This window comes from Zeugodacus cucurbitae, chromosome 6 (genome assembly GCF_028554725.1).
Source record: "Zeugodacus cucurbitae isolate PBARC_wt_2022May chromosome 6, idZeuCucr1.2, whole genome shotgun sequence".
NCBI classification, from domain to species: Eukaryota; Metazoa; Arthropoda; class Insecta; order Diptera; family Tephritidae; genus Zeugodacus; species Zeugodacus cucurbitae.
Genome location: NC_071671.1, coordinates 2,661,480 through 2,686,343, shown reverse-complemented (window position 1 = coordinate 2,686,343; position 24,864 = coordinate 2,661,480). Strand labels below are relative to the sequence as shown.

Here is a 24,864-nt window from a genome sequence, read left to right as displayed (position 1 = left end):
CGCACCACGAAGCACCTATTGTGTAGGCACGACAACTTCCGCTCTCTTCCCTCGCAATTACATTAACACATGATTTTTAATGTTCACTGCACTAAGTCACCCCGAATATACACAAAAAACTATTTTCAAACCAGAAATTAATAGATTTTAGTAAATAAAATAGCGGAGAAAAATCTTTTACATTTCACTTCCTATACACCTTCTCGCAAAAACGCCATTTTGAAAGCCACCATAAGTAACGTTATTTTCTTTCCACCATTTCCGTTAAACACCATAAATTCCGTAATATTGCCCAAATGCCACCAAAACCAAAACGCAGTGTTGCCAGCACAATGAAAAAGTGTTTAATATTTTGTCATTTTCCGCTTTGCTTCCATTTGTTTTTGTTCAGATTATGCTTTGTGCTCATACTGTTTTTATGCACTTACGCCATTCTCTCATTCCATCAGGCGGTTTCGTTGACAGCTGCTGTTGATGTTTCTGTGGTTTGCCAGCTGGGCGTGTTTTTAATATTTTGATAAATTTAAATTGTTTCTCAACATAATTGTTTAAACGCAAACTTAATTTTTTAAATGATCAACAGCAAAAGTGCATAGTTTACACTCTTTCCATACTAATTTGAACGCATATACTTCGTAACGTCATGGCCGTTTTGCCGCCTGATCCAGTCTTTACACTGCGCTGCCCGGAGATGGGTCCAGTGAATTCCTTATGCTTTCATCACTGCGATCGCTTGCTGGCCGGCACGCTGAAGGGTAGCGTTTTCTTGTGGGATTTGCAGGTGTAGACAACAAATGAGTTAAATCCTAAGCAATTTTGTAATAACCTAACATGTGCACAAACAATTACAGACAAATCGCTCGCCATTGCATTTTGAGGTTGGCCAACAGCCGATCACTAGTCTTCATCACACCGACGACACATTGATTACGCAGGAAAAGGGTGGCACAGTCACCTTGTGGTCAATGTCGAACAGTGGCTATGTACGTGAACGCACCATCCAAGGCAATTTCGCCGCCTTCTGCCATACTGCGTTGTATACACCGCCTGAGGGTAGCGGCGAGCCGCTACTCTTCTATCCCTGCGATGAAAATTCGATTGGTGTGCTGCATGTCAATGACGATGTGGCCGCGCCATCACAAATGCTTGTGCCAAACGATCCACAATTGCCGAAATTGGGGAACGTAGCCTGTTTCAAACCATTCGAAAGCGCTTCACAGTTATTCCTGCTTGCCGGCTATGAATCCGGGCATTTTCTCACATGGGATTTAAGTTCAGGCGTTATTATAGATTTGATACAATTGGATGCCGAACCGATGGCATTCGATTACGATCCACAAACGAATCGCGGCATTGTTGGAGGACCAAGTGAGTGGAATTAAAAAAAAAATTTTTATTCACTTAAATTAACGCATTTTGTAATTTCAAAAAAAAAAACGCAGGTGAAAAACTCACCGCCTTTACGTATAAACGACAATCGATGCAATTGAAAAGAGCCAACGACATTGCTATAAAAAATGCCGGCGTTAACTGCATACGCATACGAGATGATCGGAAGGTATTTGCCAGCGGCGGTTGGGATGGACGTGTGCGCATCTTCTCTTGGCAGAGTTTGCGCCCACTTGCGGTATTGACTGAACATAAGACTGCTGCGGGTGGCGGCATTATGGATATTGCCTATTCAGAAGGCAAAGTCTCGATGTGGAATGCGCGCATTATGGCGTCCGCAGGCACCGATGGACAAATTTCTCTCTGGGATTTATACAACTGAACGAAGGAAAATAATGGAAAAAAAAAGAAAATTTCTCAAGGCCATTAGACCCACAGACGACGTAGACGTTTTACAACCTTTGCACACACATTTTCATGCTGCTAGTACTTACTGTCCATATTTTTAAAGTCAAACTTATTTCACACAAAAGCTTAAAACACCATTAAGTAGCCACTAATGTTACGGGTAAATATTTGCAACAAGATATTACTCGAAGTGAGGGAAATTATTCCAATTATATTAAATACTGTCCATATAGTTTATTTGAAATATAAAAGTAGAAAAGAAAACAAATTGTTGTTGGATAAAAAGCAATAATATGCCATGGTCCAGTGGGGCGGAGACTTCAATGACAAGCATAAGGGACCAGTAAGTAGTGTAGGGTAAGGCTTAAAGCGGTAACAATTATACTTATTATACTTCAAGATTATTCATTTTACTACTGAACTTTCAATGAAGTATGTACTATGAGTAAAATAAAGAAAACAACAAATCACTCCGAGTCGGAAATATCAATAACTTGTGCACTTTTAGTGCCACGTTGTGCGTGCGCTCTCGCCAATGACTCCAACAGCGTGGAACGCTGCAATTCACATGAACATATTTTCTTTTTCTTTATAAAATAACAGCATAATTGACTTACCGTTGTATTTACCGATACGTCCAAAGCTTGGCGTGTGGAGCGCGTTGGCGCCGCTGCAGCAGCACCACGTCCACGTCCTCTACCACGCCCCCTGCCAGCAATTGGCTTGGTGTTCGTTTCGGTTTTTGTGGTTTTCCGTCCACGTGTGGCTTTTGTGCCTTTAGCAGGCTGTGGCGCTGGTTCTGCATCACTCTCGTCGCTGTCGTCCAGGAAAAAATTTGCAGCTGCTTTTGCCTGCGTTTTCGACGCTTTCTTTGGCCGTGGTTCCTCTTCACTGTCGTGCTGGTTATCTAATGCTGTATTCAGTTCACTCACTCTCGTTGATTGCTTGCTCCGGCTAAGTGTCGAGGTAAGCGAAAAGCTACTTGTATTAGCTTTCACTTTTGAGCCAACATTTTCTAAACTTTTCAACACATCATCGAGTGTTAGTTTACTATTGAAGTCCACTAAGGATGCTTCGACTTCATCGTCAGCTGGTAGAGTCTCCAGCAAGTGCTCTAGAGCGCTGTCTTTGCAGTGTCTTTTGGGTATGTAATAAGAATTATTTAAGATATATATAAAAATCTTAAAAAGTTTGCACAAATAATTACTTTATAATACCCTCAGCTGCGGTTATGTCACCTTTTTCCACAATACGATTGCACATTTCCGACAATATTTTTGGCGTTAGCACTTTTAGCTGGCGTTTGGCTGGTATCTCTTGGAAATAACGTTCAATGAAATTCTCGATTTTCATTTCACTGCCCATATCCTAGCGTGCAAAGTGGTATTGATTTATATTCCAATGTTTTTTCCTTCAAAGCTAACTTACCACTTGTATATTGTCTAAGGCACCACGTAAAGCTTCATTGTCAAAATCGGAATGCTCGCCCTTAGCGCGCTTTATAACTTTTTTAAAATGTATCATATCTGCTGGATTGGCTACCTAAGATTGCTTGTTGGTCTTCAATAAATATTATAAAAAAAACTGATAAATATTACCTGCTCATTGTAGGACTGCCCAAAACGTATTGCATTAAACATTTGCTCCTCATTTGAGAAGATAATGCGTAGTCTTATAAGCGGCAATTGCGGTTGGTTTGGATGCCCAGTAATTTGTGCCTTCGCTTTAATTATCATACTTTCAACACGCTCCTTGGCCATGGCTATAACCTTATTTTGTACATCTCCTTCGTCCAGTTTTAGTTCTTCTGTCATTGTTGCCAAATCGACCGAATCGAAGACAAATGGACGTACGGTTTGCAATGGCAACGGTTTCATTTGGAAACGCGTTTTATATATTTCCAACAAACCAACATATTTCTTCAGTGCTTCACCCTCAGCCAGCGAAGTAGCAACAGATGAACCAGGTTGACTAACGTAGAAGTCACGTATGCCATTCAAATTGGGTATTATATGACAATCGTGCTCATGACCCCAAATAACCAAATTCAAGAACTCGGGTAGCGCGTGTTCTGGTATATTAGTTTTTGGACCGCGATCTGCGTGATTCTGATGCAAAACCATCAAATGAAACCATTCACCCTCTTCAGAGGCTGGACAAACAAAATTCACTTTAAAGTCCTCAAATAGACGCACCAAACGTGCATCGTGTATATGACTCAATCCATATAGCGCTAATTGCGTTTCACCTTTGCGCAAAAGTATTGGATTAATAGTTACTTTGGTGAGATCGGTCCAGCGTCCAAAATAATTTATTAAACCATTTACGGAGAGTAAATCAAGCGAACTGAGTTGTCCAAAACCACTGGGATCGTCATGGTTGCCGTGTATGGAAAATACTGGTATGGATACATTAAGATTGGGGTCCTCGTAGTTAACAGTATCACTGACGGCATTATGAAAATTTACCGCCTGATCACTTAGCATTTCAATGTTGATTGGTTTATCACCGAAAGTGTAACGCCGTAGCAACTTCATGCAGCTATGTAGCATATAAAAATTTTATATAAATTTACAAATAGTTCTTAAACTGTTCATAACTCACTTGTGTAGTGTATTCTGGCTGGGCACTGCATCATGAAATAAATCGCCACCGAGCAATATGAAGTCAACGTCCTCCTGCACAGCCATTTGTAGTATTTCTTCAAAAGTAATGAAGCTATCATCTCCTAAGGCACCAATAAAGCGTATTCAACTTTTATTTACTACTCGATTATTCAAAAAAACGAAATACTTACCGCGCACAGCATTTTTCTCCGCATAGCCCAAGTGATTGTCAGTCGCCACCAATATGCGCAGCACATCTTCAGTATTCACTTCTTCGCTCATTTTATAATAATATGTATCGGTATTAAAATATATTTGAACAATTTAAATTGTTTAGAATTTTGCGCAAATTTCCAGATGCCGATTTCGCAATTCTGCGCTTCGATTCAGATTCGTATATGACGTTTCCAATTGTCGTATTGACGTTGCCATACCGTTTGCTGCTTTAAAAAATCATTTAACAGAAAATATAACTTTGCATTTGCTGTTTTAACTTTTTGAAAAAATATGAAAACTTCGATTTTATTCTTAAAATTTTTCAATTTTTTTAATAATTTCAACAGTTATCTATACGCTTTCTCATATTTTGCATATACTCACCATTGTGAATGATTGTTGGCCATTCAGAATAGCAAATGCAAACGTCAGTATTTTATATCCGGCTATGACATTGTAAAAACCAAAACAACAACAACAAAATAACCGTCTTTGTGCGTTCAATACATTCTTTTGAAAGAATCGAACTTTTTTATTATTTGAAGACAGTTCTAATGTCACATTCAACTTAAAATAATTAAGTAACCAAATATCTGTCGAATACATATTTCGGTTTGCTATATTAATTTACAGTAGCAGAACATATTGGCTTGAAGCTACATAACCAAGTTTCGAGCGAGTTTTATACATCCTAAGAAATGTGAGATTTTTTATTAGAGTATACATATATTTAAGTACTTATTTTATACACTTAAAACTAACAATATTTACTTAAGCTATTTTTTAAATTAAATCTAAGATAAACTTATTGAGTTCTAAAACTATTTCGGTGTTTATAACATAACCCTACTTTTTGCTTTGCGCTTTAGTATTATTATTGCACGCTATTGTTGTTACACTGGTCGCATCAGCTTCGTCATTATGCATATCGGCGTTTTCTTCTCCATCGCCGTCTGCTGACGCCAGCTCCTTTAGAGCTAACTTTTGAAAATCGCAATCGATTATGCGTTTCCGCTTTCGTAATGGTCGACTGCACTCCGCCGCCGCTGTGGTGGGCGTACTTGGTGATTCTTTGGTTTGTATGAGCGTGCGCTTCGTCTGGAGTCGCGTAATTTTGAACTTCGGCAATTTTTGTTTAGCATCGTCACATTCGCCGCCAGCACCGCTAGCTTCGCCCACATCTGCACTTAGTTCGTGTCCGACTGTTCCCAATTCTTCTGAGCGCACAATGCAGTGGGTTGCCTTGCACGACGTGGCTGGCGAACACGGAGATCGGTCCGGCGAAGGTGTGACGACGGTAGTGTTGGTTGTTGGGGTGACTGGGGTAACTGGTGACAACGTCGTTGTCGTTGCCAAGTGCTCATCAGACAAGGCGCGTTTAAGACTGGATGCAGCTTCGTCCACTGCTTGCGCGGAAACCGGAGAGATTTCTTCATTTTGGTCCTCAATATCTTTCGCATTTGTACAGTCCTTCGTTTTGGTGAAATCTAAAGGCTCATCGTTGATAGTTTCTTCGCTTATTTCTATTTTTTGTTCGCAATCACTGTTTTCAAATGCAGCCTCAGCGTCTGCCTCCTCATCCGTGGCACTTGATCTCAAGGAATCTTTCTTGGCTTCACTTGCTTCTTTGTCCTTCAGTTTGCTGCGCTCTTCGGGTGTCATATAAGCTTTGCAGAAGTCCATCACTGGCAGTGGCACCGGTATGGGTATGGGCAGCGGTATAATTATGGGATATGGCACCATAACTGTAACTGGTGGAGGAGCGCCTAACAAGGCACCAAGCCCCAAACCGCCCATCACATCAGGCGGCGTTTGGACCACATGTGGCGGTAGCGGAAATGTGGGAAAACAGCCAGCACCGAAGAAACGCGGCAGCAAACCGGGTGCTGCGGGCGCACCAGCATTTGGTAGAAACGGTGGCGGATGTGACGGAAATGCACCGTGCGGTATTTGTTGATGTGGACCGGCGCTATTGGGCGGATGTCCGCCTGTAGTCGTGGCGAAGAATGCTGGTGGTATACTTGTGCCACAGCGCGCGTTCGCACTCAACGGATGTGTTGGCAGCACATGCGGTGGAGTTTGTTGCTCCATCATCGGTGACAGTGGTGGCACACTCATATGCAGATCCTGTACGCTGGAACCGGCAAATTGATTTAATGCAGATCCCACCGATTTGCCACAACTTCCCCCTGCGCCAGCCACCGGCAAATGAACGCCGGGACTTGTACGCAAGCTGTTGTTGGCGGTGGCGCCCAGCATCGATTTTCCTTTACCCAACAGATTGGATGTATTAGTTGCGGCTGTACCAGTCAGACCGCTGCCCTCACGTGCCACATGATTTCCCTTCATGCAGGCGTTAGATAAATCGACATGTGTGTTAGCACTACTACCCAAACTGGAGCGCAATGGACGCTTTTTACGATTGTGCTTCGGTGAGACACGATTCGATGTTGGCACCGACGTCGAACTCAACATGCCGACACTTTTCGACATGAGTTTCGAGACAGGCGCCACAGAGATCATTGGCTTGTGCGGAGGCACCGCAGAGTGTCCGACATTTGAGGCAGCCGAAGACGCTGGTGAAGATGAAGAGCCAGTGGCGATGCCAACATTTTGCGCTGTAACCACGGCGGCACCTTGTGGGCCTGGCGACACAGATATGGTCGAAGCTGGCGATGCCGAACGACTGCGACAATTACGCAGCCACAAGTCGGGCGTAATCAGACCGGCACCATTACCCGACGCCACCGCTTCCAGTCCTTGCTCCCGCAGATGTGGATTCATGTCCAGATGCGCTTGCGTCTCTTTGCAGAAAATCTGCATTTTATACTGATTCAGACATTTGTCGGAGCAAAACTGCAACTGCGATGCGCCATCCTGGAAGTCCACATAGCTGATGGCATGTCGCACGTGCTTGCACCAGTCACAGGTTTTGGCCTTCTTAAAAGAGGCGCGTCGCGATTGTGTGAAGCAGGATTCGGAGCAATAACGCGGCCCATCGGTGGTGGTGAGAAACTCGGGTGCGTTTTCGGGCACCGGACGACGGCACCAACAGCAGTTCAGCAGATCTGTAAAGCCAAGAAAATGATTTAATGAGAAAATTGAGTCCAAACAGCAGCGCTGTATACAAAAATTCATTTTATGCTGAAAACGAGCGAAATAGGGAAGCTTCGCTTTTAATTACTTCGAAATAATGTAAGTGAAGCGACCGGCAAAGGATCTTAATTATCATTTATGCAACGAAGAAAAAGTGCGTGCATATTTGGCAGCGAATATGAGACGAGTATAAAACTATTTGCAACTTGACTGCCAACTGCTTCTTTTGCCTTTGTGGCGGAAAAATGAATTTGTAAAAAGCAAAAATCGGATGAAATCATTAAAAATGCAAAATTTGAAATTTTACACCACTCAAAATGGAAACTATGAACTCGAAGCACGGCTTCCAATGCCAAGAAGAGGAGGAGAAGCAGAAGCGCATGATACCCATTTACATGCATGAGTCGCCCATGAGTTCGGCATCAAAATGGCCGAAAGGTGTGTGGATGGAAGGAAGTGCCGTTGTTTTTAAACAAATGTATAAGCATACTTGTTGTTGCTCAACTACTTTAGGTTAAGTTAAGCATAGCAGACAGGCGCTTCCACACGCTACAGCTGAACTGAAATTTATATCTGCTTCATTCAAAAAGCAGCAACATATGTGACGTTGTATTTAATGGACCGAAATTGATATTCAGTTTTCTAGTTACGTTGCTTGCAAAGCTTCTTTTTCGATTACAATTTTAATAATTACCGTTCAGCATATGTATGTATGTGTGTATTTGTAAAGCTTTCTTCATGTTCAGATACTCATTTTGGAATTTGATAACGGATGGGTAGAAATGGATGTATTGATTTGGCTTTATTAGTGTAGTACTGAGCTTTTTGAAGCTTTCATTAAAGCTTTTGTGAAGCTTTCATTAAAACTTTCATGGTCATGGATGGTCAATTCTTGATATCGAGGATAACGGTAAATGCGAAATGGTCTGTGGCTGCAAAGTTCAGAAAATGGAAGCATGGAACCGATACTGTTAAGAGACATCTGTTGTCTAACGTTTTTGATATCAGAAAGAAACAGAGCTGAATCAATAGAGATACCTAATAAACCAATAAACTATGTGAATATCGATTTCCGAGAAATTCATCGGTCAGTTTTGAAACTTTTACGAAAAAGCTCCCCAAAAAGCGATTTAATATCCACAGTGTGCTTTCAAGCTTCAAAGCCGCCATCCACAACTGCAAATTGAGCTCTCTCTATGCCACTATGTCTGAACCTATTATTACCGCAGAAACTTACACGGCTGTCATATTCAGTTCCCAACAAAACACCGTTAGAATTGAAACTTTGCTAGAATTTCTGGTAAGCGTAACACTCATTAAGGGAGAGGTGAGTGCGAATTTTTTGCCTCGTCGTAATTGATACTTAACGCACATTCATCCGCAAGAAATTGCGAGTTTCAAAACAGTCAATGCATTCAAAAACACATCATCACTTCGTGTTGAGTCCGCCCACATCTTGCACACCCCCCACTGACGTTACTCACCGATTTTCTCCTCCAAAGTTGTATTTTTGCCCGCTGAAATCGGACTCTTTGAATCCTCTTCGCGCGAACTGCGCGTATCATGGTCGGATGTTGTGCTTTCACCGCCGCCACCACCACCAACACCACCACAACCACCTCCGCCGCCGCCACTGACACCGCATAAAACGCTGGCGTTACCTCTGTTGCCGGTGCGATAATTTCCGCCGCCGCCACAATTGAGCGTCATTTTTCTGCTGCTGCTGCCGCCGCTTTTGTTGTTCGCATTGTTATTGCTGCTGCTGTTGTTGTTATTCATGTTGCGCATATGTTCATTCTGTTGCTGTTGCAATTGCAGCAATGTGGCAGCGCGACTGCGACTACGTCGCTTCTCCATGCAATGTCGCTGTTGTTGTTGGCTCATGGCGCTGGAGTTGTTGTTGCCACAGTTGTTGCTATTGGCAGCAGTCAGTGCGGCATTGTTGGCTTGTGCCACCGCCGCGGATTGCAGCAGGCGGCTAGTTTTCGTCGACAAGTCCAGTCGATCCACGCCATCGAACCCATACCAGCCGAGCAGTTCGTTCATTGTGTTCTCGGCGAATTCCTGTAACAAAACAGAAAGAGGAGTTATTGAATTTGAGTGTCTTCAGTTTTTGAATGGAATTTAGGATGAATTATAGGTAAATATAGTTTTATTAACTAAAATTATTATATATCGAAGTATGCTTTTAGGCGCAAGATGGTGGTAAATTACACAGAGCAAAATTCGTTCGACAAAATGATTTTGAATGGCAGTAAAATGCGCTTAATTTGGTTATCTGAGAGTCTTGAGTTATCAAAGGGAGAATTTGGGCTTGCGAAAGCTCCATGCAAAGTAGATACCAAGGGAAACCCTCGATTAAACGCTTCGAAACCCTCTAAAATGACGACAAATTTGCTTTAGTTGCGCTTTCGTGTCCATTGTATTCCCCGAAGCGAGTCGCCAGCGACTTTTTCTTGTTCTCCGACCTCAAGAGAATTGACCTCATGACCTCCGACTTATCGCATTCGATGACCTTTCTTGAATGGTAACCCCCTTCAAAATTTATACTTTTTTATGTTTTTTCTGAACTTCTTCTTTATCTTGGAATCTGCAGATGTGGTTTAAAGAATATATGTAAATGTTACACACTAAATATATACGAAAATTTGTAAATTAAAAGAGTTCACATTACGAAATTCGATTTCAACTCAAGATATGGACACAGTTGTGACCGCAAAGACCCACAAAATCAAGCTGAAAGGATCAAATTAAAGGAATGTAAGCGTTAATTTATGTAAATGAGATTGTGGTCATATATATATATATGATATATATCTGTCTGTATATATCCGTGTATCGAATGTCAATTTCAACATTTCATTGCCAAGTGACACCAACAGCATTCACATTACAACATTTCCACTACTCGATACCGAAGAATTATGCACTCGTAACAACAGTTAGCGCACTTGTGATCCGCGACATCCTCGTTTACGGTTTCTGCTTAATATCCACATTCTTATCGCTGACTGGTGGTATTCAGTATTGATTTCCTTGATGTGTCCGCAATTTTGCATCTGCTTTGGTGAATAGCAACTGGTGGCACCGCAGATCGCAAGATACAACACCAGCAACATTGGCGCTTTCAGTGCTAGGCACCACACATACACACATACATATTTTAATGAAACACCTTGTCAGCCGGCCCGGCCCGCCAGCATTGTCCAAGTCTTATTTTATTCCAATTGTTTTTGTTGGTGCTTATTTGTTGTCTTTCGCTCTGACTCTGCTGGTACTTCGCACCGAAACAGCAGCACGCTGTTGGTGTGTCAACCGATGCCTTCAATCATGCGCTCCAGTGCAGGCCAAGTATCAAATTTGATATCGCACTTCCACGCCGGACGGACGGTGTTTGGTGGCGTGAAAAAAAGTGCGCACGACACACGCAGCGCACGTCGGCTCTTTTCTACTCGATTGTGTGTGTGTGTTCGTGTTGCTGCAGATAAACGGCGCAAGTAAGTGTGAAAATAATCCAATTTCAATTACTAATTCGATCGCTTGCGAGTTTACATGTGGCAGGGCCGCTACCAAAGAGCGAGCGCGCGGTCTTACGGCTGCCAAGATCCATTTGTTGTTCGTTGTTTTTTTATGCTGCCGCGCAGCCGGTTCACATCTTTGTGTTGTTGTTTTGTGAAATTGTATCATATTGACAACAACAACCGCTTGGCAAAGTTGAAATTCATTGCAATTGGTTTTTGTTGATTTCGTTTTCGCGTCTCATTTGCTCATTCTTTTAACATATCAAATAACACTTTTGGTTCCCTTTGCTTGGTTCGCAGCCGAAAAAATATTTACAAAAGCAAGAAATCGGTAAAATTTCTCATCGGAACGGGTTTCAAATTGAAAGCAACATGCATTAACTGTAAATATATATGTATGACATCAGCAAGTATTCTGGGATCGGGGTAGTACAATGCTCAATTCCAATTACTATATATATATCGATAGATAGTCGATCGATAGTCTCTGATAAGAAGCCCAAAGAGTACAGGGTGAACGAAAAGGATTTCGTCTTTCTTGGGAAAGTTATATTCAAAGAGGTGACATGAATTCATAACATAGAATTTCTCCAATGATCGTTTTTTCTTTGGAAATGCTTTAAAAGTAATGTTCTGAAGAACGATTCAGTCTCTTATTCATCCTGTTCTTTTTAGGTGAATCATATAATCATAATTGGTCGTTCACTGGAACCTTTAGTATATCATCTTAAGATCCTTAAACCAATCTCTAACTTGCCTCAGTCTTATAATGAATTCAGTTTGCCGTTCTCTTCCTATCTTCGAGCTTCGATCACTTCGAAGTTTTCAAGTTTTTTTCTCTCGGACGAACTCTTTAGGAATTTTGAATCCTATATATGATACTCATCAAACTGTATTTGTACAGCTTCTTTGTTCAGTAAATATAGGTCCTGATCAAAGAATCGAGATACGTGAGGCCTGTCATAACCTTTTTTTTTGTCAAAGTTAGAATTCCAACAAGAAAATGGATCCAACTATTTGTTCAAGGCTTTCTAGTGATAAGCAAATACTCGTAGGATTCATGACGAGTTGATTCCGACTAGGTTACGATGGAAATCAGTCAAGTCCTGATCAAGGAATCGATATACGTGAGGCCTGTCATAACCCTTTCTTTGTCTGCTGTAATTACAAACAAGAAGATGGATCCACTTTCCTTCTCATGACAGGAAAAGACTCAAATGATGCTTGCCGCAAGTTGATATCGGCTAGATTACGACCGAAATACTTCTTTCAGTTGATCTCGGCTAGGTAAAGACGTATCTCGGTCGGAAATCGCCGTCGAACCCAAGCCGTGGGGATTGGCTTTGTGGATCTTTACCAACGATTTAGTCCCACTTTTATTACCGATAACACGAGTATCAATTAATGATTACCGGTAATCAATAACTAAAACAAAAAAATTGCGAAAACTTCGTGCTGAACCATTAGTAGACCCGTTCTCAACAAAAGTATGCACAGCAACGCAGCGTAAGTAATGCGCAATTAAAATGAAGAAAATTAATACCCGAGAAGACCGAAGCGGATGCGTACAAATCGAAGCTGAGATAGTCATCGACGGCGTCTTACATTTCAAAAGTCGTAAATCTAAAGCGAAGAATGTCGCATGGAGCTTAGAATAATCAGCTATTAAGCAAAACAAATGCTTTGCCACAACAAAATACACATTACGTAAACAACAACAACAAATGTTTGTGGATATTTATAAAATGCAGCATTTAATATTGGCCACATGAAAGGATATTGAATGCCTGGCTACTTGAGCCCGCAGAAATAATTGCTGCAAAGCGACATAGAGCCGCATGGCAGCGTCTCACATTCAGCAGCATCAACTAAACCTAACCCCCACACGAAATTAATTTATTTTTAAGTCTCCATTCGCAATTTAGCAGCAGCAGCAGCAACAGCAGCAGCTTCTTTTCCAATGGCCTACATCCATACTTAAACTTATACCCACGCGGTTCACGCTCTTGGGCTCTCCGGCGTTTCCTACGCGATCGAGTGGTTTCAGTTTCACTTCGACGCGCGCACTCACCGGCGCACAGCCTTTTGGGCGATGCCAACCGCCAGCCACAGCCAGCCAAGTGGCTAAGCAGTCAGTCAGCCCGCGCGCCAGTCAAGTTGCTTGCCCGTCCGCATGGCATTTGGGATGGCAGCGCCGGCTCATCGGCTGTGCGGTGCTGCGCTATCGAATCGCCTTCATGCTCGCTTCGCGACGCGCACAAATCAGAAATTAAAAACCTCACATAAATTAAAATTAATAAAATGGAAAAGGAGAAGCAGCGGATAAGGTAAAAAATCTGCCGGTTTGTAATTTGAGCGGCTGTGAGATCTCATATCGTCAACAGCGTCATTGTCGTAGTCACCAGCGATGCAGCAGCAAAAGCAACAACAAAATGTTGTCTTTATAACTGCTGTTGGTTGCCGAGCGCCGGCGGTGTTTATAGGGCGGCAAGGGCAACACCAGAGTCTTCGAGTGTTTGCTTGCATTGTTTACATGTGTAAAGTTGCCAAGTTTGCGATATTAACTGAGTTTTCATGGGAATTTAAGTTATTAATTAAATCAATGTTCAGTGATACTTTGGCTTGTATTTTGAAGACACACTAACAGCCTTCTTAGTTAAATAATTAGCAATTAAGTCTATAACTTTTTGAAATCAAATATGACGAAGATAATTCGTTGAATTCCTCAGGCGAGTTGTAAAATCTAATACTATTTTTGAATTCCTACTTAAAACGTTTCTTACAAGTTTCTTTATAATTGGAAACAGGTCCTACAACTGGGTTCAGTCTTATTAGATTGGCTTAAGACTGATCTTAGTGGCTTAATGACAGAGCTTCAGAGATATCTATTGAAGAATAATTACTTCCATTTTCGAAGAAAGCGGCACTCTTTGCACACCCAGTTGGAAAAAGGATTTAGATAACTCGAAGAACCCTGAATAAGTCTAGAGTTTCAACTTAAGACCTACATCTCGGTGCTTCGCGAATTTTCATCTCACAAAAGACTCTTCTCTTCTGCAAAGTTTCGTCTACCGTTCAGTTGGAGATAAGAGGAAGATTGGTGCTCCTTAAAAGTATACAATATATGTATATATCCATCTTCCTCTAGCGATATTTAATGGACCCTTAGCCACTTAACTCCCTATTCAATAGATTTTACCAAAGCCAACTGATATCTTTGAAATTTAAAGAAAATAAAATAGGGTTAGAGGAATTCTAGAGAGATCTACATGAGACTCCTGGGGTCTCCCGAAAAGGAGGGTACTGAAGGAAGCGAGATATTATATAACTAGCTGACCCGGCAGTCGTTGCCCTGCGTGAAATTATTTGTTTTGAAAAGACTTCTAGTAGCGTTGCAGCAATTCCAGTAGATGCGAGAGCCAACACAACTCCATTTTGAGACCGTAGATTCCGCCGAGCGCATCAAATAGTCCACTGTTTCCATCATAGACAGTCTTCATCAATTCATCATAGGCACTTTTTTGCTGCTCATTCAATAATGGAACATTTCTTGAAGTTGTTGTTCCAAAGTTATTCTGTCGTATGCACGCTCACATTCCAATGTACGATTCTGGCGCTGGCATATGAATTTCAGTCAAAAGTTACCCACTCATAAGCAAACACAAATCTTCAATCAACACCAATGTTTCATTGTAGATGTCATCGTCCATTTGCAATTCTGAATTCTATGTTACCACTTTCCCGAGTTTTCCAATTTTTTTTTGATAGATAAATTAGAATAATAAATTTAAAAAAAAAAATTTATTGAAATTATTAGTTATCACAAAAACGGTACTCACGGACTTTTTTTAGATCACTAAAAGAGAAATAATTCTTTCATACATAACCTTTGTGTATCTTGAACCGCTTTCGCAGCGCAAGGAACGGAAACCCTCAAAGATTAATAATTTTTTACACATTTACCACTGTTTCTTCGCTCCTGGTCGCAGCGTGATGCTATATAGCATATAGCCTTCCTCGATAAATGGACTATCCAACACAAAAAGAATTATTCAATTCGAACCAGTAGTTTCGGAGATTAGCGCGTTCAAACAAACAAACTCTTCAGCTTTATAATATTAGTATAGATATTTATAAACTATGAATCTAGAGAAATACAGGCTTGGGAGAGCGAGACCGCGTTAAAAGATATCTGCTGAGCTCAATAAAGATGGGAAGATGTCGGAAAGATCAGATATATACCGTGAAGGATTATGGAGCCATAAAAGAAGCAAAAGTGTGATATTAATATTTGTTTCTTCGAGTTGAACACTATTTTCCATTCATTTAATGCTGGGAATAAGGTGGATCGTGTAGAGGTCTCGCGAAAAGCTAAATACTGAAGGAAATGGAATGTTATATCATATAAGACATGTAGCCAGATTTGAGGCGTAAGAAATTTCACGGAAACGTATTTTCTACGGTGAGAGGCGAGCTTGTTAGGTTAGGTTAGGTTTGTAGGCAGATCTCTGCAAAAAAAAAATAGAAGATCTCACTTAGACAGCCTGGCACTGTCCTTTGTGGTACCAATAAAACTCCCTGCGGATCGAAGACCTTTAAGATTCAGCAAAACGCTTGGAATCCGTTACAAATTTCTTAAGACGGCTAATATCGATTCTAGCCAATTCGCTATGATCGCCGAAAAAAGGCCTTTCGAGGTGTTTCAACCTCAATCTGGCAAAAGCTGGACAATGTAGAAGGAAATGCTTAGATGATTCCATCTCGCCTTCCTCCATACAGCTTTGGCAACTTGGATCTGCCACGATCCCAAGTCTCAATGCATGGCTACCCATTGGACAATGCCCTGTAAGTACAGTTGAAAAGACCGCTTACGCTCCACGGAGGCCCAAAAGGACCTCGCCACTGCAAAAGTACTGGTAGTTGACCAGCGTTTGACGAGGACATGCGTAGTCTGCATGTCCAGCGCTCTTGCGCAGGTGGACCGTGGACTACCAATGAGCTCCCATTCCAACGTCAATGTAGCTAGGGTACCCTACCTTGCAAGCTTGTCCGCTATACAGTTACCAACGATTCCTCGGTGACCGGGTACCCACACTAGTCGGATCGCAAAATAGCTGGAAGCTATTGATAAAGATCTAAGACACTCCTTAACTAGCCCAAAGCGTACTGGGAGCGAGTTTGTGGTAAAATATAAAAATTTGGCTCAATATTGCTGGATCGGAAAGTTCAGTTTTAGACCGTAAATGATTACAGAGCAGTTTATGGACATTTTGTTCAAGTTCTCTGACAGTTTGCTATACCTGGGTATATGCTCGATGTTGTTACAATTTCTGTTTTTTTCATGCAAAATAGTAACTGTAAACAGGAGGAATTTTTAAGGTATTTCATTTTTACGGTATTACCACAAACCTCAAATAGAAGCCTAAGTGCCGCAACGGTGAAACTATGCGGTACTTAAAATCTTTATGTGGTTTGTTATTACAACTAATTCTGCGGAACTATTTTCACGTAATCCGAGCAGCCGAGCGGGGAAATATGCAAAACACGTTGTGGAAAAACAAAAAAATACCAGAGAGGATAATTAAAAACTTTGGCATGCAGCGCGGTATATTTGATATTTTCTGCAGAAATCAAAAAACAAAAAAAACAATAACAAAAACGTAACGGGAAAACTACCGGGAGAGCTAGAGGCGTCGGGCGTGCAGTGTCAGCGTGTGGGCAGCGCCGACTAACGGTGAATTGTGTAAAATGAGGCGTTAAGCATTTAATGTAATTAAATATTTGAGAAATTATTGTTATTATGAACATTTGAATTTTGCGCTTTTTCAACAAACAACAGCAACAGCAACAACAACGCAGCAACTGGTTGGTAATCAAATACGTTGAAAGAGCGCGGCATTACGCGGTGCGGGCAACACGTGGCCGGGCGCGAAAATAACCAAAATAACAACAACAACAGCGATATAGAAATACCAAACTTTAAACCTTCGCCTATGCACAGCTCAACAGGCAACAACAACCACCAACAACAACGTTGGCAAGGTACAACAACGTTCGTTGTAATGGTGAAAAATTAATTTTATGCCAAACACAACGAAACGTAGCGTTGTGTAATCGGAGACGCACATGTAATTGTAGATGCTTGCAACAACAACCTGGCTGTATGCAGAGTAGCAAAGGCAGCGTTAGCAACACATTTAATAAAAATAAATAAAATGAAAAACAACAACAACAATGAAAATTGATTCGCATAAAATAATATAATGAATGGCACACAGGAAGAGGCGGTCGCAGCCTGAAATGCTGAATTGGACAACTGTCGTACTCTGTGTGCATGTGGCAGTCCGTGGGGCGTCCAATTGGATTTGCGGAAAATGTTGAGGGAGCGTTATTGTGTGTATGTATGTATGTATGTATGTATGTATGTATGTATGTACATATGCTTGATTGTGAACAAATTTGAAATTGAGTAGATATTCAAAAAGTTCGGTTTCCATTACCCAATAATTATTTTGGAATATGAGCGTTGCGCGCAATGAGCAATTATGGTGTTGCCAATGGAAGTGATTAGGTGGAATTTTTTCGAAAATAATATTTACTTATTTTTTTATGAAGTTACTTTCTGAATTAATTATTATGAAATTATGTTCATATGAGATGTGTTCAAAAAATAACGGGAATTTTCGTTTTTTTGATCAAAAATATGTTTTAAATCGTCTACATTAGTGTTGTCGTCCTCAAAATATATAGTCCCCATTCGATATCTCTTCTTCTTCTTCTTCCAATCGTCGATACACTTCTCAAACTCGTATTTTGGGCCTTTGGAGCTCATAAAAACACGTCTAAACTCAGCGGTTGCTAGAGAGAAAGTAATTAAGGCTGCTGAAAATGTTTTCGTACTTCAGGGACATAAGTATATCAACAGAATAATAAATTTTGAAATTTCAAAATTCCCGTTATTTTTTGAACACACCTCGTATGTAAATATTTTGTAGAAATAGTTAAATAATTATATAATATGCGGATTTCGTATGAAATAAATCAGGGGCATGCGTATATCAACAGAATTATAAATTTTGAAATTTAAAAATTCCCGTTATTTTTTGAACACACGTCGTATGTAAATATTTTGTAGAAATAGTTAAAAATTTATATAATATGCGGATTTCGTATGAAATAAATCATTTTCTAAGTGATTAATTTAAAAAAAAAATCATATATTTTGGCATAAGAAAATATGTATACATAATAAGTGAAATATTTCATAAGTCATCTTCGTTCGATTTTCATCAATTTCGACAATTATTTCCTCAATAATTTAATTAATTAAATTTGTTATTTTTCTTTTAAACTTCATTACAAATTATCACTTTGTAACATGCAACCTAATATCCTTTTCATGCGCTTCGCCTGCACATACATAATTCCATGCCGATTGCACTCTCTGATATCCAACTATATGTGTGTGTGTACGCACAAGCATACAAATGATTCACACTCTTGTCACCTTATGCTTTTCACACCGGCCGCATGCACGCTCGGGTCCATTGTCAGCCTACTAACCCGCCAGTCTTGCCGTGTTGCAGTCAAAACCAGAGAGAGAGCCTATCAAATATCACGGTAATGACAGTTTTGCTGTTGCTTTTGCTTATTTACCTTATATGTTCGCATTGTTGTTGTACGTATTCGTTATTATTACACCCCTGGGCTGTGGCATGCATGTGATATGCTTCCAAGCCTCTGTTGCATGTGGCAGAGGTCATGCGTATGCATGTGTGTGTGCATATTGAATATTATTCATTGTTGATATTGTTGTTGTTGTTGTTGTTGCTACTGCTTTGTCATCGAATTGCCAAAAGGTAAAGTACAACATTAAGAAGATAAAGGTTGTGGCAGCAGCAACAAAAGTATCAAACGTATTGTTTGTCGTTGGGGCATGTGGCACATACAGTATATTATAGTATTTCTCATTTATATTTGTGTGTTTGTTGTAAAAATGTGCATTTGGCACTAACACACATACACACACATGCTTATTGCTGTGTAACTTAGAGCCTTGCAACACAATTCCTTGGGTCACATGTGCGCACCCAAAACACTATCGAATTTCTACGAATGCCCTACCGCCTCACTCCCCACCCCTTGACTTGCCTCGCCTTGCAATGCAGTAAGTAGCCTTTCGCATACAGCAAGCGACTACAGTCCCTGTCCACAGGCTGGAGCTCTACAGTTGTGGAAGAAGAAGCAGCAGCTTCAGCTTTTGATTTCTCCTCAAACACCAAAACCCAAACTGAGTCCATTCAAGGCTCGGTTGTTGGTTGTTGTGACAGCGCAGCTGAGTTGTTGCATGCCGAGCGTCTGCAGTTAGCTTTTTTTCTTTTAATTTTTTTTTTTGGTATTTTTCTATTGCAACATTTGTTGCAGCAACACACACACAAGCAAATGCATTGGCTTTACTACTTTGCAAGTGTGTCTGTGTGTGTTCGTGTGCTCAATTCATTATAAAATAAATATGATATGCTTTGGTAAGCTGAGATTTCATAAACGAATAGGCAAAAAGCGCAGCAATAATAGCTCTAAAGGCAACAGCAATAACAACAAACACAACAACGAACACCAGCATCAATGGCAAAAAGGCAGCAAATGAGCGAGTAAATAAATTTCACGTAATTATAAACTCGAGATGAACACACACACACACAGGCATCGACAAGCCAAGTCACATTGAACTGGTATACCCCACTCATGCATATAGAAAAATATTATCTGCACACAATATCACATACATATGAATATGCATCGAATCACACACACACACACACTCAACGGTGTATTGAAAATGCCACTACTCAAATTGCAGCCGTTAAATTTTAAATGATGACAGTTCGTATGTCTCGCATTTTGCTTTGCTTTGTTTTGCTCTCCGCTCCTCCCAACACCTCATCACAGCGCTATCAACTTCTTGTCGTTTTGTTTTTGTTGTCATTTCCAATGCATTTACGCTGAAAATAAGGAAATTTGTAATTGAGAACTTCAAAAACAAGTCCGTTTGGTTCATTTAATGCCCACGCGCATATTTCGAAATGCATGCCAGAAAGCCAAAAGCTTTTGTTTTTGTCAGAAATTGCCTTGAATTTGCATTAAATGTGAATAATTTGATTTTTCGAGGGTTGTTTTTTGGGGGATTTTGTGGATTGTTGATTTTTAGGCCAGTCCCTTTTTATCTTGGTATATGCACTCCGATATCAAGAAGATGCACAAGTTGGATACTTCTTTTACTTTGGCACTTAAAGCATGAGTCGATCTGGGCCGAGAACGCAAAGCTTCGCGAGTTAATTCTATCCTTTGCGAAGTCATGCCAGTTGTACTTCCCAACTGCTTGGGACTTGGAACTTCCATTGGCTGCGTGTGTGAACTTGCTTTCGTTGTCCGTCCATCGGTCTCGAATCGAAGGAGCTTCGTCATTTCACATTCAAACTCGCCAGCTGGTTAGCGCCACCTTCCTATAGAGCGTCGAGATATTTCAGGTGCATATTCGTAAATAATGTCCTCTTGTAAGTTGGTTGCGGTTGTCAACATTTGGAAGGGTCAATATTTGAGACTTTCGTGTTACTTTCATTGGAATTACATTCATACGTGGTCCTAAAACCAACTGCAAAACCCCAGCTGGTGAGAAAGTTATAAAGAACACGATTGTTTAACGAGCCGCTTGATCCAAGACAGACATCCACTTGCCTTAACCAATTATCGCGAAGTGGCTCCAAAAAGGTCTTCCTCTCTCTTACTCGTGAACCTGAGACATTGAGTAGACCTTGAGTATGGCAGTTCAACTATAGTTGGAGACCTAGAGTAACGGCCACATCCCATTTTTCACTTTACTACTATTTTACTTTACTTCTAATATTCTAGAAGTGCTTGGAAGCATAGGAAATCTCTTCCAAAACTTATATGAGCCCAAATCATTGTAATACTTAAAGCTGGCCACAAATCTACTTCCAAGAAAAGGGACTTGGCGACGTCTCTGCCATAAAATCATAATCCGGTCTTATAAAATTATTGAATAATTATTATGCAGCTCCTTATAGCCTCTCGAAAATGTGCCTCATAATGATTTCCAGAATTGTCCACTGTGTCGATAATATCACATGCGCCTAAAATTACCTGTTATGATGTGGTAAGCAATTATGCGTATTTTGTTATCAATTAAGTTATGACTGTGTGACGTGTGCTTTGGCGTCTTCCTTTCTCGATTGTTTATAAGAAATTGCGTCAATGCTAGTACACTTGCAACAAAATACCGGCTTCAGGCAGCAGGTATTATATTTTGCTTCGTTTATAATTAACATCTCACACCTCGGTACGTATATATGTACGTATGTAACGTAACGTAATGTTGTTTATAGACTACCGCTTCGGTCACCTAACAAAAACAAACGATTATGTGTAGAGCCAAGCTTTGTTAGCATATTCTTTAATAACGTGCGCAATGCGTTGTACGCTTATGCCTGCTCCAACCACCTCATGGGACACCCTTTACTCAACCCATTTGCGCTTATCATGCTTTTCTAGCCTTTCCTTGTTATTATTCCGTGCGTTAACGATGGCGCCTTATAAAAATACGCCATGCAATTCGATAGCGAAAGCCTACTCACTCACAAATCTAGCACTAATATTATATATGGAAACAACAAAAAACAACAACAAAGTTAGAAGAAAAAACTGTTATGCCGGCATTGTTGCAACAAGGATACACGCGGCATTTGTAATATTTATTTTGGGTTTTATTTATTACGAAGTAATTTGGTATAGGCCAGGTCAGCGCCATAATTTTGTCGTGTTACGTTGGCTGGGAATCAGTTATGGCGCTTGGAATAACAATCAGTGGTAAGGAATCATAACAAATGCGCACATAATAAGGAATTCCTTCGAGGGTCGCGGAAAGAGATGAAACAAAAATGAATATTTTCACAATAATACGAACGTAATCTGTTATTATTTAGATGACATATTTTAAGTGGAGTTTCTCATTCGAGGCTACGCACAACCGCTGAAGCGGTCTTCGCCTTCTTACTTTAGCTCGCCTTCAAACGGATGTCTGTTGGTTACCCAAGGATACTTGGTCTAAAACCGGAAGTCGTGAGCTGCTTGAGTCATATGCAAAATAATCGTTCGTCACCACTCCCAAGTGAATGGCAATCAGAAACTTTCCTCACTTGCGTGAACTTCTACATATGACCCCATTCAGAAAAAAGACAGCGGCTACGCTGGCTAGGTCGTGTTGAACGGATGGATGAAAACACTCCAGCTCTGAAAGTGTTCGATGCAGTACCCGCTGGAGGAAGCCGCGGAAGAGGACGACCTCCACTCCGATGGAAGGATCAAGTGGAAAGTGACCTTCACTTGGTGTTTCCAGTTGGCGCCAAAAAGCAAAAAGGAGAAACGAGTGGCGCGCTCTGGTGGATTCGGCTATAATCGCTTCAAGCGGTTCCTACGCCATAAATCAACTGAATTCATGAGAATTCGAAGATGAAGTTCATCTTGTTAAAGACGGTTATAGTTAGCTAAGAGTCGATGATCAATTTAAATGTGGTAAATATTTGTCCATCGCAACGCAGAGTTATTCTAAATCCTTGAAATTCAACTATTCGGACAGAACAAATGTACACTGAAACCCATTCAAGGCGCCTAAGCTGAGCTGTGGCGATACGTCCAATATTGAAGATGAAGTTCCTCATAGAACTCCAACAGCCATGAAGTATACAACTCTGATATGCGAGATATGGCTCGGATATGCGAGACAAATTCATTAGCTAAGAATAAGCCAAGATATCATAGAGCACATTAGGCGAACGTGATAGAGGTTTCGGACGGATAGGTATTTAATGTAAGAGATCAAGAGTGTTTTAAATAAAACCATATTCTCTTGAAGATCGTCGAACATGATTTTAAATGTGAGGAACAGAGTCCTCAAGGTTCATCCAGCTCCAGTTTGCGGGGTCTTAGGTTTTCCAATATGGATTTTGATTTCGATTTTCGGTCGTAACCAAGCAGCTACCGATTCGTAACGAAATTTGACGCCGTATTTGAAAGTGGATCGGCCAAACTTTACGAAAACCTCACGATGACATTAATAGCACTGCGCTAGATAGGAATGCTCAAGAAAGCCGGAGACGCGGGAGACTTGCCAACACCTGGCGGCGGAAAGTCAAAGTAGAAACACAGAAAGCGGTTATTCTTGGAGAGATATTACATTCCCAGCTGGAAATAAGACTCGTTATAATTTTTTTTATTGAGGCCCTGTCATCCCATCTAGGAACTATGGGAAAATGTATGTATATATACACTGAAATACCAATTAGGTTAATACTACTATTACAAAAACAATAATTTCATAGATTTCATATAGAACGAAGCTTGTTAGGCCCTGAAGGTGTCATTACCTAATCTCTAAATTAATCTGCGACCTCCTAACTGCAACCCCTTCAAATGGTAGCACTCAAAAGCAGCAACACTTTGAATGAATTCTAGCTGCACTAACATCAGTCAATACCACAGAAGAGCGATTTTATTTTATTCGTAATTCTGCGTTTGTCATTTAATAGCGGCAAATGCACTTACGATACGCCTTGTAATATAATAAGCCTCTGCATATTTGTAACATTGTACGCATATAAGCGCTGCATGCAACACAGTCGAACCTAAGTACAGAGTATACTATAACAAATAGTGGCATTAAGCACATTTATTCACACACTCACATACATACAAACAAATGTCAGTTGGGTGCATGTAAATAAATGCACACACCCCATTTCTGTCGGTTTGTTGTTGTTGTTACTTTAGCATGCTTGTGCAAAAAAAAAATAGTAGAAAATATTGAATTGCGAAAAAACGCACAAACACACACACACACACATACACGGGCAGCGCATGTAAGAAAATTGCTACCAAGAAGAAGGACGCACACGTTATTCAATCTGCAGCTATCGATATTCGATTACACACAGTGTACCCGGTATGTGTCAGTACACAATTCAATAGCTTGTGTAGCACATAAGCCAGACTGCCGCTGCTTTGCTGCGAGTAATATCCTCGATTCTCAGCAGAAGACACATGAAGACACACGCAGACACCTAGAGAATACACACAAAATAAAAATAAACTATTCCAAGTGCATACAAATCGTAGACAAACAGCGAAATATTAGATTTTAGTTGGTGGAGTGAGGAGTGTAACGGATCGTATAACGCTTACCCGCAATCGATTGTTAGGCGCGTCGCGTCACCTCCCGAACGCCCAACGCCAACTCACTCAGTCGACGGCCTGTTGGGCGTCGACTATAAAGTTTTACGCAAGCATCTAGGGCTTCGATATGGATCTTGCTAAAATTACTAAATTTCACAGAACTTTCCTTTCAGTGACTCAGCGGCATTAAATTTGGCTTTGTTGCTTGTCAGCCGCTAACTTTTTACATTTTACTGTTATTCATTAACCCACTGAGTCATATTCATTTTGCTCCTAATACACGAAAGTGTGGTCGTGTTGCATCACCTGAGCGCTGAGCGAAGAAATAGTGAGAAGCCTCAGTTCAACTTGCCACATGCCTGTCATGACAACAATGGTTTTCC

General features: G+C 40.8%; 4 protein-coding genes across 10 annotated transcripts in view; 2 read left to right on the top strand and 2 right to left on the bottom strand.

Moving 5' to 3' along the window:
* LOC105215641 (double-strand break repair protein MRE11) overlaps positions 1-4,735 on the bottom strand; it is a 92,774-nt gene extending 88,039 nt beyond the window's left edge. Inside the window, exons 1-7 of one of the 2 annotated variants that reach the window (XM_011189660.3) lie at positions 4,595-4,735; positions 4,402-4,525; positions 3,396-4,338; positions 3,226-3,339; positions 3,005-3,165; positions 2,415-2,934; positions 2,017-2,354 (exon numbers count right to left, since the gene is read on the bottom strand). In XM_011189660.3, coding sequence (XP_011187962.1) covers positions 2,265-2,354; positions 2,415-2,934; positions 3,005-3,165; positions 3,226-3,339; positions 3,396-4,338; positions 4,402-4,525; positions 4,595-4,685 — 2,043 coding nt within the window. In that variant the 5' untranslated portion in view covers positions 4,686-4,735 and the 3' untranslated portion in view covers positions 2,017-2,264. Of the gene's footprint in view, positions 1-2,016; positions 2,355-2,414; positions 2,935-3,004; positions 3,166-3,225; positions 3,340-3,395; positions 4,339-4,401; positions 4,526-4,594 lie in introns of those variants that run through there. The other variant, XR_008472022.1, reaches the window with a different exon arrangement.
* On the top strand, positions 444-2,267 carry LOC105215643 (guanine nucleotide-binding protein subunit beta-like protein 1). The gene is made up of 3 exons (XM_011189664.3): positions 444-781; positions 852-1,368; positions 1,443-2,267. The coding sequence occupies exons 1-3, from the start codon at positions 644-646 to the stop codon at positions 1,769-1,771; spliced, it is 984 nt and encodes a 327-aa protein (XP_011187966.1). The 5' UTR covers positions 444-643; the 3' UTR covers positions 1,772-2,267.
* Positions 4,736-5,177: 442 nt separating the features above from the next.
* The window catches only part of LOC105215639 (LYR motif-containing protein 2), a 35,382-nt gene continuing 15,695 nt past the window's right edge, over positions 5,178-24,864 (top strand). Inside the window, exon 1 of the mRNA XM_011189658.3 lies at positions 5,178-5,319. The gene's annotated coding sequence lies outside the window, so the exon portion shown is untranslated. The remainder of the gene's footprint in view (positions 5,320-24,864) is intronic.
* The window catches only part of LOC105215642 (uncharacterized), a 34,328-nt gene continuing 14,776 nt past the window's right edge, over positions 5,313-24,864 (bottom strand). For all 6 annotated transcript variants that reach the window (XM_029042518.2, XM_054234881.1, XM_029042519.2 and 3 more), the window contains exons 3-4: positions 9,200-9,779; positions 5,313-7,687 (exon numbers count right to left, since the gene is read on the bottom strand). In XM_029042518.2, the coding sequence (XP_028898351.1) occupies positions 5,466-7,687; positions 9,200-9,779 (2,802 nt within the window). In that variant the 3' untranslated portion in view covers positions 5,313-5,465. The remainder of the gene's footprint in view (positions 7,688-9,199; positions 9,780-24,864) is intronic.

Bases quoted from the DNA above. Each gene is read 5' to 3' on its own strand.
- LOC105215643 (XM_011189664.3), top strand. From the start codon at position 644: ATGGCCGTTTTGCCGCCTGATCCAGTCTTTACACTGCGCTGCCCGGAG. The intron at 782-851 runs GTGTAGACAACA...AAACAATTACAG, and splicing joins TTTTCTTGTGGGATTTGCAG to ACAAATCGCTCGCCATTGCA. The intron at 1,369-1,442 runs GTGAGTGGAATT...AAAAAAACGCAG, and splicing joins CGGCATTGTTGGAGGACCAA to GTGAAAAACTCACCGCCTTT.